General features: G+C 47.8%; 1 protein-coding gene across 1 annotated transcript; it reads right to left on the bottom strand.

Annotated features, from left to right (window-relative positions):
• Positions 1-5,185: 5,185 nt before the first annotated feature.
• LOC138840336 (tubulin alpha-1C chain) lies at positions 5,186-13,649 on the bottom strand. The gene is made up of 4 exons (XM_070040456.1): positions 13,543-13,649; positions 10,083-10,305; positions 9,797-9,945; positions 5,186-6,304 (listed from the first exon to the last, which is right to left on the bottom strand). The coding sequence occupies exons 1-4, from the start codon at positions 13,543-13,545 to the stop codon at positions 5,330-5,332; spliced, it is 1,350 nt and encodes a 449-aa protein (XP_069896557.1). The 5' UTR covers positions 13,546-13,649; the 3' UTR covers positions 5,186-5,329.
• Between the last annotated feature and the right edge of the window lie 794 nt (positions 13,650-14,443).

The raw sequence follows: 14,443 nt of genomic DNA, 5'->3' as shown, positions 1-14,443 counted from the left end.
AAGCATGCAAGGGGGAAAATCCTTGCCCTGCATTCCCTTTCAAAAGCAATAAAAATTCTTCTAAGAATACCTTTCTTCTGTCCCTGACCAGCAGACATTACCTCACTTTTCATTTCCATAATTACATCACTTCCCTAACCAATCCCTGACCAGAGGACTTGATACGTTTGGACAAAGATTCTCCATGGTACTGGGGAGACTCAGCCTCTTCTGATGGGTGTGCCCAGCATTTTAACAGAGCCCAATTGTACTGGCAGGTGAAACAGCAAGCTAAGAGTGGCTTGGAAGTAGATATGCACCAATGGTTGCTGCCGCCGTGACATTCTCTCCTGTGACACATGGCACATACTGCCATGAGTCAGGGTTGTCCATCTGTCTCCATACTCCAAACGGAACAGAAATGCTAAATGCATTTCCTGTACTACCCAACACAGTGGACTGCACCAACGCTGTGTTCCAAAATAACACAGGAAAGAATGAAACATAAATACTAGAAATGATTGTCATAATGGTAAAATTGGATTACCTTTGCCAAGGGCATTTCTGTATTAGTTTACCTTTGGTCTTGACAGCTGTGAACCCAATGAGCTATTTAATAAGAACAGAGGAGTACGGTAAAAGGTGGTCGCAGGGGAGCTGTATTTATATCCACGCTTCTGTGAGTTGTATTCATTTGGGAACACAGTTGTATTCATTTGGGAAATGTTAATGTAAAAAACTCTGTAGTCTGTCCCAATTTTAAAAAAAGAAAAAAGAAATCTGAGATTTGGGGTATAGTTCAGTGTACAGGGCTTGCATAGTATGTATGCAGATGGAGCAACATAAACATACAGAACTTCTGGTGTAACGTGTTTAATAGCATCTTCTCTTCTGAACTGTACACCAGTGGTTCATACTTGTAATCCTAGCTACTCAGGAGGTTGAGATCTGAGGAATGTGGTTCAAAGCTATCCTGGGTAGGAAAGTCTGTGAGACTCTTATCCCAATTTACTACAAAACAGCAACAACAATAACAACAAACCAGAAATTGTGCTGTGGCTCAATTAACCACCACAAAATCCAGAAGTGGAGCCGTGGCTCAAGTGGTAGAGCATTAGTTTTGAGCACAAAAGCTCAGGAATGGGCTCCTAGGCCCTGAGTGCAAGGCCCAGGACTGGAGGAAAGAAAAGAAAGAAAGGAAGGAAGAGGAAAAGAAAGAGAAAGAAAGAAGAAGGGAGGGAAGGAAAGAAAGAAGGAAGGAGAAAAAGAAGAAAGAAAAGAAAGGAAGAGAAAGAGAAAAGAAAGGAAAAGATATCTTCTGTATTTTGACTAAGGCAAGTGAGTCCAGTGTTGTAAGATCATTGATTTTTGAATATGTAGTAGAGGAGGGAAAAAAATAATAACAAAACCCCATAGCCATTTCCCTCGAATCTGCACAAAACTGACAAACACAGAGACATCAGGATCACAAGATCCTGGGGCAATGACAGGCTAATGAGATATCAGCACAAGGGACCTTGTCCATAGAGTTGAAGGCCAGTTCCCCCTCCCATTCCCCTAGATGCAGGTCTGTCTTCCTTTCAGCTTCTGCTGCTGTGTCCCCTAGACAGTCACCCAGATACCATATACCTGGATCATCTCTGGCAGTATGACCTTGTGACCTTGGCTGATATGCACTGGGCCATCCTGGCCCAATGTTTGGGGAGGAGGGTGTCAATACTCCTGGTGTGAATTGTCCCATCTGTACATAGTAGTAGGGGGAGGGGGCGGCTATAATATCAGCTGTCCAGACAGGTGACAGCAACTCTCCAGCTCTCTGCTATCCTGTATCTCTTCATGATATGAGACTGAAGGTCACACACACACACACACACACACACACACACACACACACACACACACACACACACACACACACACACACACACACACACACACACACACACACACACACACACACACACACACACACACACACACACACACACACACACTCCTCATTAGAGAAGCTTCATCCTGGATAGAATAGTAGAGACCAGTTGCCACCAGGGGCTCCAGGGAGTTAGTCTGACAGTGACCTAAGAGCTCCTTCTGTGGACTGTAGCGCCATCTAGTGGTCCAGATGAGGCCTAGCCTCTGTGGGTCTCCTGGCCTTTGTGGCCCTTACTCTCATCCAGACCTGGAGATAACTTCCCCTGGAGCTACTTTGGAATTAGAGTTCTGAGATCACATTTCAGTTCTGCTACTTGCTCTGAGGTGGTAGGCTATTTGATCTCTCAGAGCTCTGGCAAAGGGCATAACAACTTCTTCTCCCAGGGTGAAAACAATTGTGAAGATTATAAACTGCTAAAGCTATGTATGAATGCAGCTGGACTAGCTGGTGGCTGAGATCTGAGGGTTGCCATGTGAAGTCAGCCTGGGCAGTAAAGTCCATGAGATTCTTATCTCCAATTAACCACTAAAAAGCCAAATGTAGAGCAGGGTCTTGAGTGGTAGAGTGGTATACCGCAAAAGAAGCTCAGGGACAGCATCCAGGCTCTGAGTTCAAGCCCCAGGAAAGAAAGAAAAGAAAAAAGTATGAATGCACCCCAGCCTTCAATAGTCCTACTTGGGGCTGCCATGGTATACCGGAACATTCATCCCCTGGCTTTCTAATGCCAACTCACAAATGATCAGAGCAGGGAATTGAGGAAAAGGAAATCAGGTTTACAATATTTGCCAGATCAATGAAGACAGTGAGATTCAATTTAAAAGCTTTGTCACCTGTTGGGCATCAGTGGCTCACCCCTGTAATCATAACTACTCAGGAGGATGGGATCTGAGGATCTCAGTTCCAACTCATCCCAGGTAAGAGTTTGTGAGCCTCTCATCTCCAATTAAGCTTCACCCCCAAAACAAACAACCCCCCCACAAAAAAACCACCTCAGAAGTAGAGCTGTGGTTCAAGTGATAGAATGCTAGCCTTGAACACAAAAGTTCAGAGCAGCACCAGCCTCTGAGATCTAGCTCCATGAATAGGATATATACAAAATAATATATAGTAAATTGACCATCAATAAAAACTGGCTACTGGGTTGAGAAGTTGGCTCAGTGGTTGAGTGCTTGCCTCACATGCATGAGGCTCTGGGTTCGATTCCTCAGCACCACATGAGCAGAAAAAGCTGGAAGTGGCGCTGTGGCTCAAGTGGTAGAGTGCTAGCCTTGAGCTGAAGAGCTGAGGAACAGCACCCAGGCCCAGAGTTCAGGCCCCTCAACCGACCAAAAACAAAAAACAAAAAACAAACTCAAAAACTGGCTACAATCAAATCTCTCCCCACCCCTTGTCCCCCCACTCCCCCACCCCCGCACACACTCTTTTTGCAGTCCTAGCTCTAAGCCAAACTTCTAAAAGTTTGTTGGTCATGGGGCTTGAACTTGGGCCTGGATGCTGTCCCTGAGCTCTTCAGCTCAAGGCAAGTGCTCTACCACTTGAGCCAAAGTACCACTTCCAGTTTTCTGGTGGTGAATTGGAGATAAGAGTCTCATGGACTTTACTGCCCAGCCTGGCCTTTGAATTGTGAACCTCAGAACTCAGCTCCTGAGTAGCTAGGATTACAAGCGTGAGCCACTAGCACCTGGCCAGTTTTAGTTTTCTAACCCACTTGGTCATCTCTGGTCTGACAGATTCTAGCTGGTGTGCAGGCCTTTGCTACCTGCTTCCTGAAGAGCACAGGTTAACAGGCATTTGGCTCCTTGTATGTAGTTTTTCCATTCCTCCCCATCCCAGCTCAAAGCAGCTCAGTGGCCAGCAGTCTACATGCGGTAGTAGCAGCTGACTCTTCTGGGTAGGTCAGGTGAGGGCAATTGGACCCTTCTGTCCAAAACAACCAGAATCTGGGGCCCAAGCCAGCCTCAGCAGCTTTTGCTCTTACTTAGGCTGTGTCCATTTTTCCCCCCCATCAGCTGCAGTTCTGAGTCCAGATTTTCCATTTGTGCTCAAGGGCAGATCAGATGATTGTCAGCCACAAAGCAATGACCTAGACCTTGGGGTATATTTGTTCTTGCTGCAGGCTAACTTCTATTCACTCTCACGCCCACACAGCCAGGAAAAATCTTCATGACAAGGACAAATCCCTCCCCAGCCACTGGGCACTTTGCTCTTTCAACTCCCCAGGCTCCCGTTCTACTGGAATATGTTTTTCTCAGTTAAACTTTTCTCTCACCTTCTTTCACCTCACACTGGAGTATGCTGCAAAAAGCTTTCTTTGCACATCTTGGCTTGTGTCTAAACTAATTCACCTGTAAGGCTTACAGAAGTAATTGGAGAGGGCTGCTCATGGCCAGGGGCTTCAGGCTCCCCCGTTATTGTAAAGGATAAAGGGGTCACTTGTGGACACCCTGCTTGGAATATGCTTAGAGAATGAACCCCAGGGGCAGTGAAGTGTCATCATGCTGGGCTGATTTATCTGCAGTCTCAAACTGAAATCATGGCCAGTCTCTGCCAGTATGGAAACTGTGGCAAATATATCTGAGCTACCCAGTCTCTAGAAGTACCCCTAGCAGTCTATGCTTCTCATTCCAGGATGAACCCAGCTGGGTGGATAAATAGCAGGCCAATCAGTGCTAAAGGATCGGGCATGAAATCATAGATCTCTTCTAGGATCATAGTCCCTAGCTAGGCCAGGGGGAAAAATTTATCTTCAACTAGCCAGCAATGGAGGTGTGGCTAAAGTGCTAGAGCAGCAGCATTGAATGAAAAAGGCAGTGCCCCGGCCAAGTCTATGCCCTAGGGTGGGCACACACACAAATTTGAAATAAATCAGGTGGCTCACTAGTCTGAAGGTCAAGTATTTAACTGTGACTCACAAAACTGTAAGGTCTGCTTCCTGGATGGGAGCAGTCTCCACCCAGTACCTGTGTTACCTAGGCAACTGGGACGCCTGAAGAGGTCACATCTGCATCCACTGAGGTCACTTCTGAATTTGATGTGGCCACACCTTTCTCGGGCCGGCCCCGAACCCTAGATAAGGCCTAACCCAGGCCCAGACGCCCTCTGCTCTTTTCTAGCTCTCAGCTTTTTCCTTTTCTCTTTCCTAGCTTGCTCTTTCCCAGATGCTCTCTTTTCTCTTTCCCAGCCTACTGAATAAACCTACCCCTTACCTGAATACCATGTGCGTGGTGCTGTTCTTACTTGGCTATCTGTTTTTAAAAACCTAACAAAAACCAGTTTGATTATTTTATATAGAAACATTTTATTGACAGGTCAGAATTAAGAGTCACACACAGAAACAATGACAGAAATAAAACAATGACAGAAATAAAACAATGACAGAAATAAAACAATGATAAGACTTGGAGTGTTAAGCAGCAGCTAGTACTCTTCACCCTCATCTTCCCCATCAGCACTATCTGCTCCAACCTCCTCATAATCCTTCTCTAGGGCAGCCATGTCCTCACGGGCCTCAGAAAACTCTCCTTCCTCCATCCCCTCACCCACATACCAGTGGACAAAGGCACGCTTGGCATACATCAGGTCAAACTTGTGGTCCAGGCGAGCCCAGGCCTCAGCAATGGCTGTGGTGTTGCTCAGCATGCACACAGCACGCTGCACCTTGGCCAGGTCTCCACCAGGAACCACAGTGGGAGGCTGGTAATTGATGCCAACCTTGAAACCAGTGGGACACCAATCCACAAACTGGATGGTACGCTTGGTCTTGATGGTGGCAATGGCAGCATTGACATCTTTGGGAACCACATCACCACGGTACAACAGGCAGCAGGCCATGTATTTACCATGGCGAGGGTCACATTTCACCATCTGGTTGGCTGGCTCAAAGCAAGCATTGGTGATCTCTGCTACAGTAAGCTGTTCATGGTAGGCTTTCTCAGCAGAGATGACAGGGGCATATGTGGCCAGGGGGAAGTGGATGCGGGGATAGGGTACCAGGTTGGTCTGGAATTCTGTCAGGTCAACATTCAGGGCCCCATCAAACCTCAGGGAAGCTGTGATGGAAGACACAATCTGGCTAATAAGGCGGTTCAGGTTAGTGTAGGTTGGGCGCTCAATATCAAGGTTTCTACGACAGATGTCATAGATGGCTTCATTGTCCACCATGAAGGCACAATCAGAGTGCTCCAGGGTGGTGTGGGTGGTGAGGATAGAGTTGTAGGGCTCAACTACAGCTGTGGACACCTGGGGGGCGGGGTAAATGGAGAACTCCAGCTTGGACTTCTTGCCATAGTCCACAGAGAGACGCTCCATCAGCAGGGAGGTGAAGCCAGAGCCAGTTCCCCCACCAAAGCTGTGGAAGACCAGGAAGCCCTGAAGACCTGTGCACTGGTCAGCCTGCAAAAGAAGAAAGCTAATTTTAGCACTAAAAGACATCTGATGAAAGCTGCAATGGACTTCTGTGAACTTCTGACTACAATGAACGCTTTTAACTCTTGTGAACAGCATTTGCTAAGAAAGTAGTTATAAAGAGCTTCAGAGTGCTAAGTGAGTCAGAAACTTTTCACAATCAGCTCCAGGGGAAAACATCTCCAGAAAGGCCATTAAAAAAGAAAAAAAACCCACCCACCGTTTTATCTCCTCAGATAAAGGAATCAAAGTCTGCAATGGATACAAAGCATTAGTTTTGGTAGCTAGGAGGGCAGTCTTGTGTCACAGAACAAGGCTTTGTTTTTTGGTGACTGTCCTGGGGCTTGAACTCAGGGTTTGGGTAATATCTGAGTTTCTTTTGCTCAAGGCTAATGCTCTACCATTTAATTCACAGTTCCACTTCCAGCTTTTTGTAATTAGTTGGCGGTAAAGTCTCACTGGGACTTTCCTGCCTGGACTCTTCATATCTCAGCTTCCTGAGTAGCTAGTAGTGAAATGAGCCAGTAGTGCCTGGTAAGAGCAAATTTTTTTTTTTTTTTTGCCGGTCATGGGGCTTGAACTCTGGGCCTGGGCGCTGTCCCTCAGCTCTTCAGCTCAAGGCTAGTGCTCTACCACTTGAGCCACAGCGCCACTTCTGGCTTTTTTCTTTTTGCTTATGTGGTGCTAAGGAATCAAACCCAGGGCCTCATGCATGCAAGGCAAGCGCTCTACCACTGAGCCACCTTCCCAGCCCAAGGGCAAATTCTTATCAGTTGGAGTTACCATGGGTCAGGCCTCAGATGACCTGCCCAGTACAATACACATTTCATGAGAAGCTGGCAGCAAATCACTGAGCTGGATGAAATACAGAACAGCCAAGTTCCAAAGTTCTGGTACTAGAGACACTAGTAGAGCTGTAAGTCCAGCTCTTCTTGTCACTCACTGTGACCGTGACCAAATTCTCTATCTCATTTCGCTTACTTATATTTATTTTTCCATAGTATTCTGGTTTGAACTGAAGAGAGTCTTGCATGTGCTAGGTAGTTGCTCTACCCCATAAACCATACCCCAACTTTTTTTCCCCCCCCTGCTTTATTTTTCCCAATTGGATCTTTGGCCAGTCTGGAGTCAGTTTTTTTTAGTTATTGGTCGTGGGGCTTGAACTTGGTTGGGGCCTGGATGCTGTCCCCCTGAGTTCTTTTGTTCAAAGGCTAGCACTCTACCACTTGAGCCATAGCACCACTTCTGGCTTTTTCTGTTTATGTGGTACTGAGGAATCGAACCCAGGACTTCATGTATTCTAGGCAAGCACTCTACCACTAGGCCACATTCTCAGCCACTGTCAGACTATCTTCAATTAACCACCAGAAACTGGAAGTGATGCTGTGGCTCAAAGTGGTAGAGCACTAGCCTTGAGCAAGAGTTCAGGGGCAGTGCCAAGACCCTGAGTTCAAGCCCCAGGTCTGACAAAAGTCTCCTAGACTTATCTGCCTGTTTCTCCAGCCTCCTACTCACTACCTCCCCAAGTAACTGGCATTGCAGCAGAGTACTGCATCACACAAGACTCTTCATTCCCTTATTAAATGAGAACAGTATTAAACCTCAGGTTGCTGAGAAACATGTACTTGGGATGGCGTTTGGCACAGTAAATGACACTAGATACAAGGTAAGGTGATTACCAGAATTCCACCAGACTCATCAGATCACTGAAATTTTTTGCCACTTATTTGGACAACATGGCTAGCAAACTGCTCTCTGTCAAAGGCCAATTTTGACCTTTGTCCTCTGCATACTTTTCTTTTTGTGGTTCCAAGAGATGAAAGCCAAGGTCTTGTGTAATGTAAGCTAAGGCAAGGGTTCTACTGCACAGAGCTACACCCCAAGACTCAATTTTAACCTATCCAAGTATTCTGGGGCTGGAATGTGGCTTAGTGGTAGAGTGCTTGCGAAGCATGCATGAAGCTCTGGGTTCAATTCAGTAGTATCACAAACAGAAAAAGCTAGAAGTGATGCAGTGGCTCAACAGAGCTAGCCTTGAGCAAAGAGCAGCTCAGGAACAGTGCACAGCAGGCCCTGAGTTCAAGCCCCAGGACCGGCAGAAAAAAAGTATTCTATCTAGGTGGGTGCCAGTGACTCATACCTATAATTCTAGCTACTCAGAAGACTGAGATCTGAGGATCATGGTTCAAAGTTAGCCTGAAGCCAGGCACCGGTGGCTCACACCTGTAATCCTACTCAGGAGGCTGAGATCTGAGGATCACGGTAAGCCAGCTCGGGCAGGAAAGTCCGTGACTCTTAACTGGAAGTGGCGCTGTGGCTCAAGCAGTAGAGTGCTCACCTTGAGCTGAAGAGTGCAGGGACAGCGCCCAAGCCCAGAGTTTAAGCCCCACGACCAACCAAAAAAAAGAAAAAAAAAAGTATTCTATCCACAACTCTCTTCTCAAAGGTACTCAGAAATTTGCTAACCTCTTATCAAGCAGACCGCAACCTACCAATTATTCATTAAATATTCTATAGAATAACACCAAGACTGGACCCTATGTGGCTTTTACTAGGTGTATTTCTCTCCAAAAAACAAGTCCCCGATTTCCAAGTCAAGGTCTGTAGCTGAACTTGACTAGTAAGCCTTAGAACCATTAACCCAATTTTGCTGGGAAAGTCACTGATAAACATCTGAAAAGTATGCACTGTGAGTGATGCAAGGCCATTGTTTTTTAAACAGACCAGTTGTGGCTGGACACAGTATATGACTTTCCTGACAAACTGCTCTACCCAGGCCTTCATGCTTAATTTTTGGTTAATTACTTACAAGCTGCCCAAGGAGCAAAGAACCATCTGATTGCCAGGCTCTTAATTAAAATGGTGCAAACAGCATACTTGCCAACATTCCTAACAAAGCTGCCCAAGGGTTTTTCTGCCCGAGCCAGTTCACTGCCCTGAGTTCTAGGAAAACACATCTAAAGTACTACTGTTCTGTGATTCACCTCAGAACTTCAAAGTATTAATGACTGCTATTTGCTTCCCTCACAAGGAAGCGCCAGACTCTATTTTAAGCATTGGACCACTGAGTTAGCCTCCCAGCCTCTGAATTTCTTATTCATGTAGAAGTGACTCAGGCCTGCAATCCTAGCTACACAGAGGCCAAGATCTGAGGATTGAGGTTCCTAGCCAACTCGAGCAGGAAAGCCCATGAAATTCCAATTATCAAAAAGCTAGAAATGGAGCCCCGGCTCAAAATGGTAGAGTGCTAGCCTTGAGCACAAAAAGATCTAGCAGAAACAGGTCAGGAGGGAAAAAAAGGGGGTGGAGTGGGGAAGAATATTTACACTGGCCCCATAACCCAGGACTCCATAGTTGAGAAACTGAGCTCCTTCAGTGAAAAGCTCAGATTTCATTTCATTTGCAAAGAGAATGAGTCATAACTTTTGGTCTCAAAATTGCAAGAGAACTCTTGTCCCAGTTAAAGTACTGTAGACATACCAGCTTCCGAATTCGGTCCAAGACGAGGTCAATGATCTCCTTGCCAATGGTGTAGTGACCACGGGCATAGTTATTGGCAGCATCTTCCTTGCCTGTGATGAGCTGCTCAGGGTGGAAAAGTTGACGGTAGGTGCCAGTTCGAACTTCATCTGCCAAAGGAAGAAAGCAAACCACCCGTCACTAACAACCTGCACAAGCCTGGGCCATCATCAGTGGAGCCCCTGGACAGATCTCTTGTCTCAGAACCCTGGGAAATCCCTTGGGTTAGTTACTGAGGACAGCTCACCAATGACTGTGGGTTCCAGATCTACAAACACTGCCCTGGGCACGTGCTTGCCAGCGCCTGTCTCACTGAAGAAGGTGTTGAAGGAGTCATCTCCTCCCCCGATGGTCTTGTCACTTGGCATCTGGCCATCAGGCTGGATGCCGTGTTCCAGGCAGTAGAGCTCCCAGCAGGCATTGCCAATCTGGACACCAGCCTGGCCAACGTGGATGGAGATACACTCACGCTGTGGAAAGGAGAAAAACAAAAGCCATTATTATGACACATTAGATGAGGGATCTGGGAATGTCTCACACCTAAATGACTCACTTTCAAAGAACTAACTACCTTTCAGAAGCCACTCTTTAGCCAAGGAATATTTCACAAGCAAAAATCTTTGTAGAAGTCCTAATTCAGACAAAAAAAAAAGAACGCTTTGGCAGACTAAAGACAGGTTAATGACCTACTAGGAAACCTACTCCCTTACTTTGTTGCCACAATAGATCCATAAGATGTACTGTTACAGCTCCATCTCCTTGGAAATTTGCCTGCTCATTTGTTAAAACTGCTGTAAAAATTCCCCTTTCCAAGGCTGATTCATTGTCGGTAGGATTGAGTAACTGCTGAGCTCATGCTAATCCTTTCTTAATCCTATTTTTTTACAAGACAAGAGCTGCTTCTCTTTAAAACCAGCTGAAACCCGACAGACTGCAGCCCTATGACTCAGGAAGAAAATGTTAGATAAGCTGTATTTTAAAAAGTGTGGTCGGAGACAGCCTTTTCACTTTGTAGAGGAATCTAATCTTCAGGAAAAACATTTTTTCCTTCACCACCAACCCATGATGGCAGGGGAAGGGCATGCTAATAAAGCCTAAAAAGGACCCCAAGACTTTACTGCAATTGTTTGAAGAAATTAGTTCTTGTGCTTGTAATTTGAACTACTTGGGAGGCTGAGCTCTGAGGACTGTGGTTCCAAGGCAGTGCAGGCAAGAAAGTCCATAGGATTCCAGTTAACCATCACCAAAAAGTAGGAAATGGAGCTGCAGTTCAAATGGTAGAAGAGCTCTAGCCTTGAGGTCTCAAGGAGCACCCAGGCTCTGAATTCAAGCTCCAGGACTGATATAAAAAAAAAAAAAAAAGAGGAAGAAGAAACTTGTCAAGCTGCCTACCTAGTTTCACAACCTAAGGTAATAAAAACCCCATTGCTCACAACCTTTGGCTTTTGATCGCCTTCTTCCCACTTGCATGCCCCATAAAATGATTGAGCCTAGCCAACCCATCAGCAAACTCAGCATCACCTATGCGTACTTGTGCAGGCTCCAGGGCTGTGGGAGAGAACAGGAGGTGTTTGTTCTAGAGTCCTGTTTAACTATTGCATCATGCTTACCTTTACCAGGACTTTGGAAACTTCACAGCCCCCAAAGGTGGAGAAGCAATTATTGGTTCATGATCGTTTCCTTACACAGGCCCCAGGAATTCAATGTCTGCCAAGATTCACTTTTTAATTTTTGCATCATTACTGGGGCTTGAACTCAGGGCTTGGGCACAGCCCAAGCTACTTTCTTGAAGACAGTAAGTAGTCCATCTCAGTGGCCTACTTACTGCTGGCCCTCCATTCTGCTGGGGCCACCTGGACATAGGTGAATCACTTAGTCTAGCTGGATAAGCAGCCACTACCTCATTAAAAAAAAAACAAAAAACCTGGTATAAACAGGTGTTGCTTTGCCTCTTGCCCTTTAAACAGCTCTGCTGCTTTCGGAATCACTTTTTAAAGTGTCTTTCATGTTCTTTCTTGGTGAAAATGTATTCAAGCAAGTTAGAAGACACATTTTTGGAGTATCGTCAGCTATTCACCAATTTATTTTTTTTGGGGGGGGGTTACCAGTCCTAGGGCTTGAACTCAGCCTAGATGCAGTTCCTGAGCTTCTTTTGCTTAAAGTTAGCACTTCACTTGAAACACAACTCCACTTCTGGGTTTCTGATGATTCATTGGAGATGATTAGTCTCACCGACTTTCTGCCTCAGCTGTCTTCAAACTGCTACACTCAGGATCTCAGCCTCCTCAGTAGCTAGGATTTACAAACCACCAGCACCTGGCACTAAATCCCTTTCTTTAAAATGATGCTGTTTGGAGCTGGAGGCATGGTTCAAATCATAGAACACTGGGAGAGTTCAAACCCTAGTGCCCCTGGTGGGGGAGGGGGGGATGGATACTATTTTGCTGCTGGTTTAAAAAGTTTCTTTTAGTTACACTGCCATTACAGGCCATCTTAGTGGTTTCCAATACCCCTGGGTAGCTATACAAAAAATGCTCAAGCTGTAAATAATTCCATAGCTTTCCTTTTTTTTTTTGGGGGGGGGGGGGTCCGGTCGTGGGGCCTGAACTCTGGGCCTGGGCGCTGTCCCTCAGCTGCTGTTCAGCTCAAGGTGAGTGCTCTACCACTTGAGCCACAGCGCCACTTCCAGCTTCTTTTTTGCTTATGTGGTGCTGAGGAATGGAACCCAGGGCCTCATGCATGCAAGGCAAGCGCTCTACCACGGAGCCACCTTTCCCAGCCCCTCCATGGCTTTACTGTTGTGATGTGAGGATAAACCCAAGGGCCTCAACTGCCCTGCTAAATAACCACGCACCCAGCTGCCACTTGTTTCTTGAAAACCGAACCTTAATTTGGTAGGAGGCTTTATAAGAAAATCCTTTTTAGGGAATTGCTTCTCCAACCTGGCTCACGCAGAAAGTTTCAGTCATAAACATTCCACTAAATAGAACACTACTAACGCAGGAGGAGGCGATGTGACAGTTAATTATTCCCTCCAAATGAGGAGCTGGCCTCCTTCAGGTGACTCAGCAGCGTGTCACAGGGCGTGGAGGCGCCCGGAAGTGCTGGCGCCCTCGGCCCTCCAGGGCGGAGGAAAGGTGAGATCACTTGGGGGAAATGCGGAGAGTTTTAAGTGCCTTCAAGTTTTGGGGAGCAAATATGAAGAGCAGCAATGGCAGCCGACCAGGAGAGGCTGCTTTCTCTCTCTCGGATCAAGAGGGCTTTTTTTCCTCTCTCTCTCTCAAACCAGGGGTGCTGGGGGTTCCCTCAAGAGGCTGAGATCCAAGGATCACGGTTCAAAGTCAGCCCCGGCAGGAAAGTTCGGAGTCAATCCACCAAAAAGCCGGAAGTGGGGCTATAGGTCACGGGGTAGAACGCTAAGCCTTGAGCCAAAAAGCTCAGGGGCGATACCCAGGCTCTGAGTTCAAGCCCAAGGGCCGTCAAAACACAAGCGAGAAACAAAACCCACAAAGTGGACTTTCCACTTCCACCGAGGGCAAGTTGTCCCAGCGGGTCCGCTGACCTGGGCTTTCCCAGCCTGGCCAGTTGAAGCAGACGTGACCGGAGCCGTCGGATGAGCTGTCGCGGGTCCGGTCCCACGTGTCACCCCCTCCCCGGCCCGCATCCCATTCATCCCGAGCCCACTGTCCCGTGAGGCTCCCACTCACCATGTTGGGGACCTGTGGATGTCAGTGACGCGGGCAAAATCCGGGGAGGGGAAAGAAGGATCTCCCGCTAAGAGACTACCAAGGAGTCCACGGGAGAAGCAGAATGCAGGCGGCGCACCCGGGGGGGATGATATATACCCCTCCCCGGGCCACGCGTCCCGGAGGGCGGGCTTCCGACCCCGCCCCGGCCGCCCCGGCCACGCCCCCGGGCCCTCCGCGCTCAGAGAGCGCGCTGATTGGTGGGTTTAAAAGTTCAAACCAAACTTTGCGGAAGGAGCCCAAAGTAGGGGGTGGGGGGTGGAGGAGGCGGCGGGGCCCGAGCGTGGCCCAGGTGAGGCGGAGAAGGGAGGAGGGAGGCAAGCGGGGCAAGCCGCGGAAGGCGCCTGGGCTGCGCTACCCTGAGAGGGAAATGGCGTCAGGTGAGCGAAGGCCTGGCGAGGTCAGGTGCCTGGTAAAGAGGCCGAAGGGAGCCCTCCCGCTGCCCGCCCAGCCCCGCGCCTGCTCCACGGCGGGTCCGCGCTGCACCGCTCCCTGCGAGTCCGGGCCGGTGGGTGGGGGCCGCACCGAAGCCTGTCGGGCCTGCAGCGCCCGGAGCTGCATCCGCTTTCATCGAACGGGGACAGAGGTCCGAAGGACGCCTTGCTTCCCATCCCAGGTCGTAATTAACCACCAGCGCGCCCCAAATCCTGAGGCTCACGTTTTTCTCATCCTCCTCTTCAAATAAACTCTCCCCCCCCTGGAATTGGGGGTCAGGTCCTGGGGCATGAACTCAGGACTTGGGCACCGTCCCTGAGCTTTTTCGTTCAAGACTAGTAGTCTACCACTTTAGCCTTTCCTGCTATTTGGTAGTTAATTGGAGATCACGGACTTCATGATCCAAGCTGGCTTTGAACCGCGAACT

The sequence above is a fragment of the Dipodomys merriami genome, unplaced genomic scaffold (assembly GCF_024711535.1).
Source record: "Dipodomys merriami isolate MVZ:Mamm:240054 unplaced genomic scaffold, mDipMer1.0.p SCAF_10, whole genome shotgun sequence".
NCBI lineage: Eukaryota > Metazoa > Chordata > Mammalia > Rodentia > Heteromyidae > Dipodomys > Dipodomys merriami.
The sequence above is the reverse complement of the archived record's forward strand: the minus strand, read 5'-3'. Positions and strand labels throughout refer to the sequence as shown.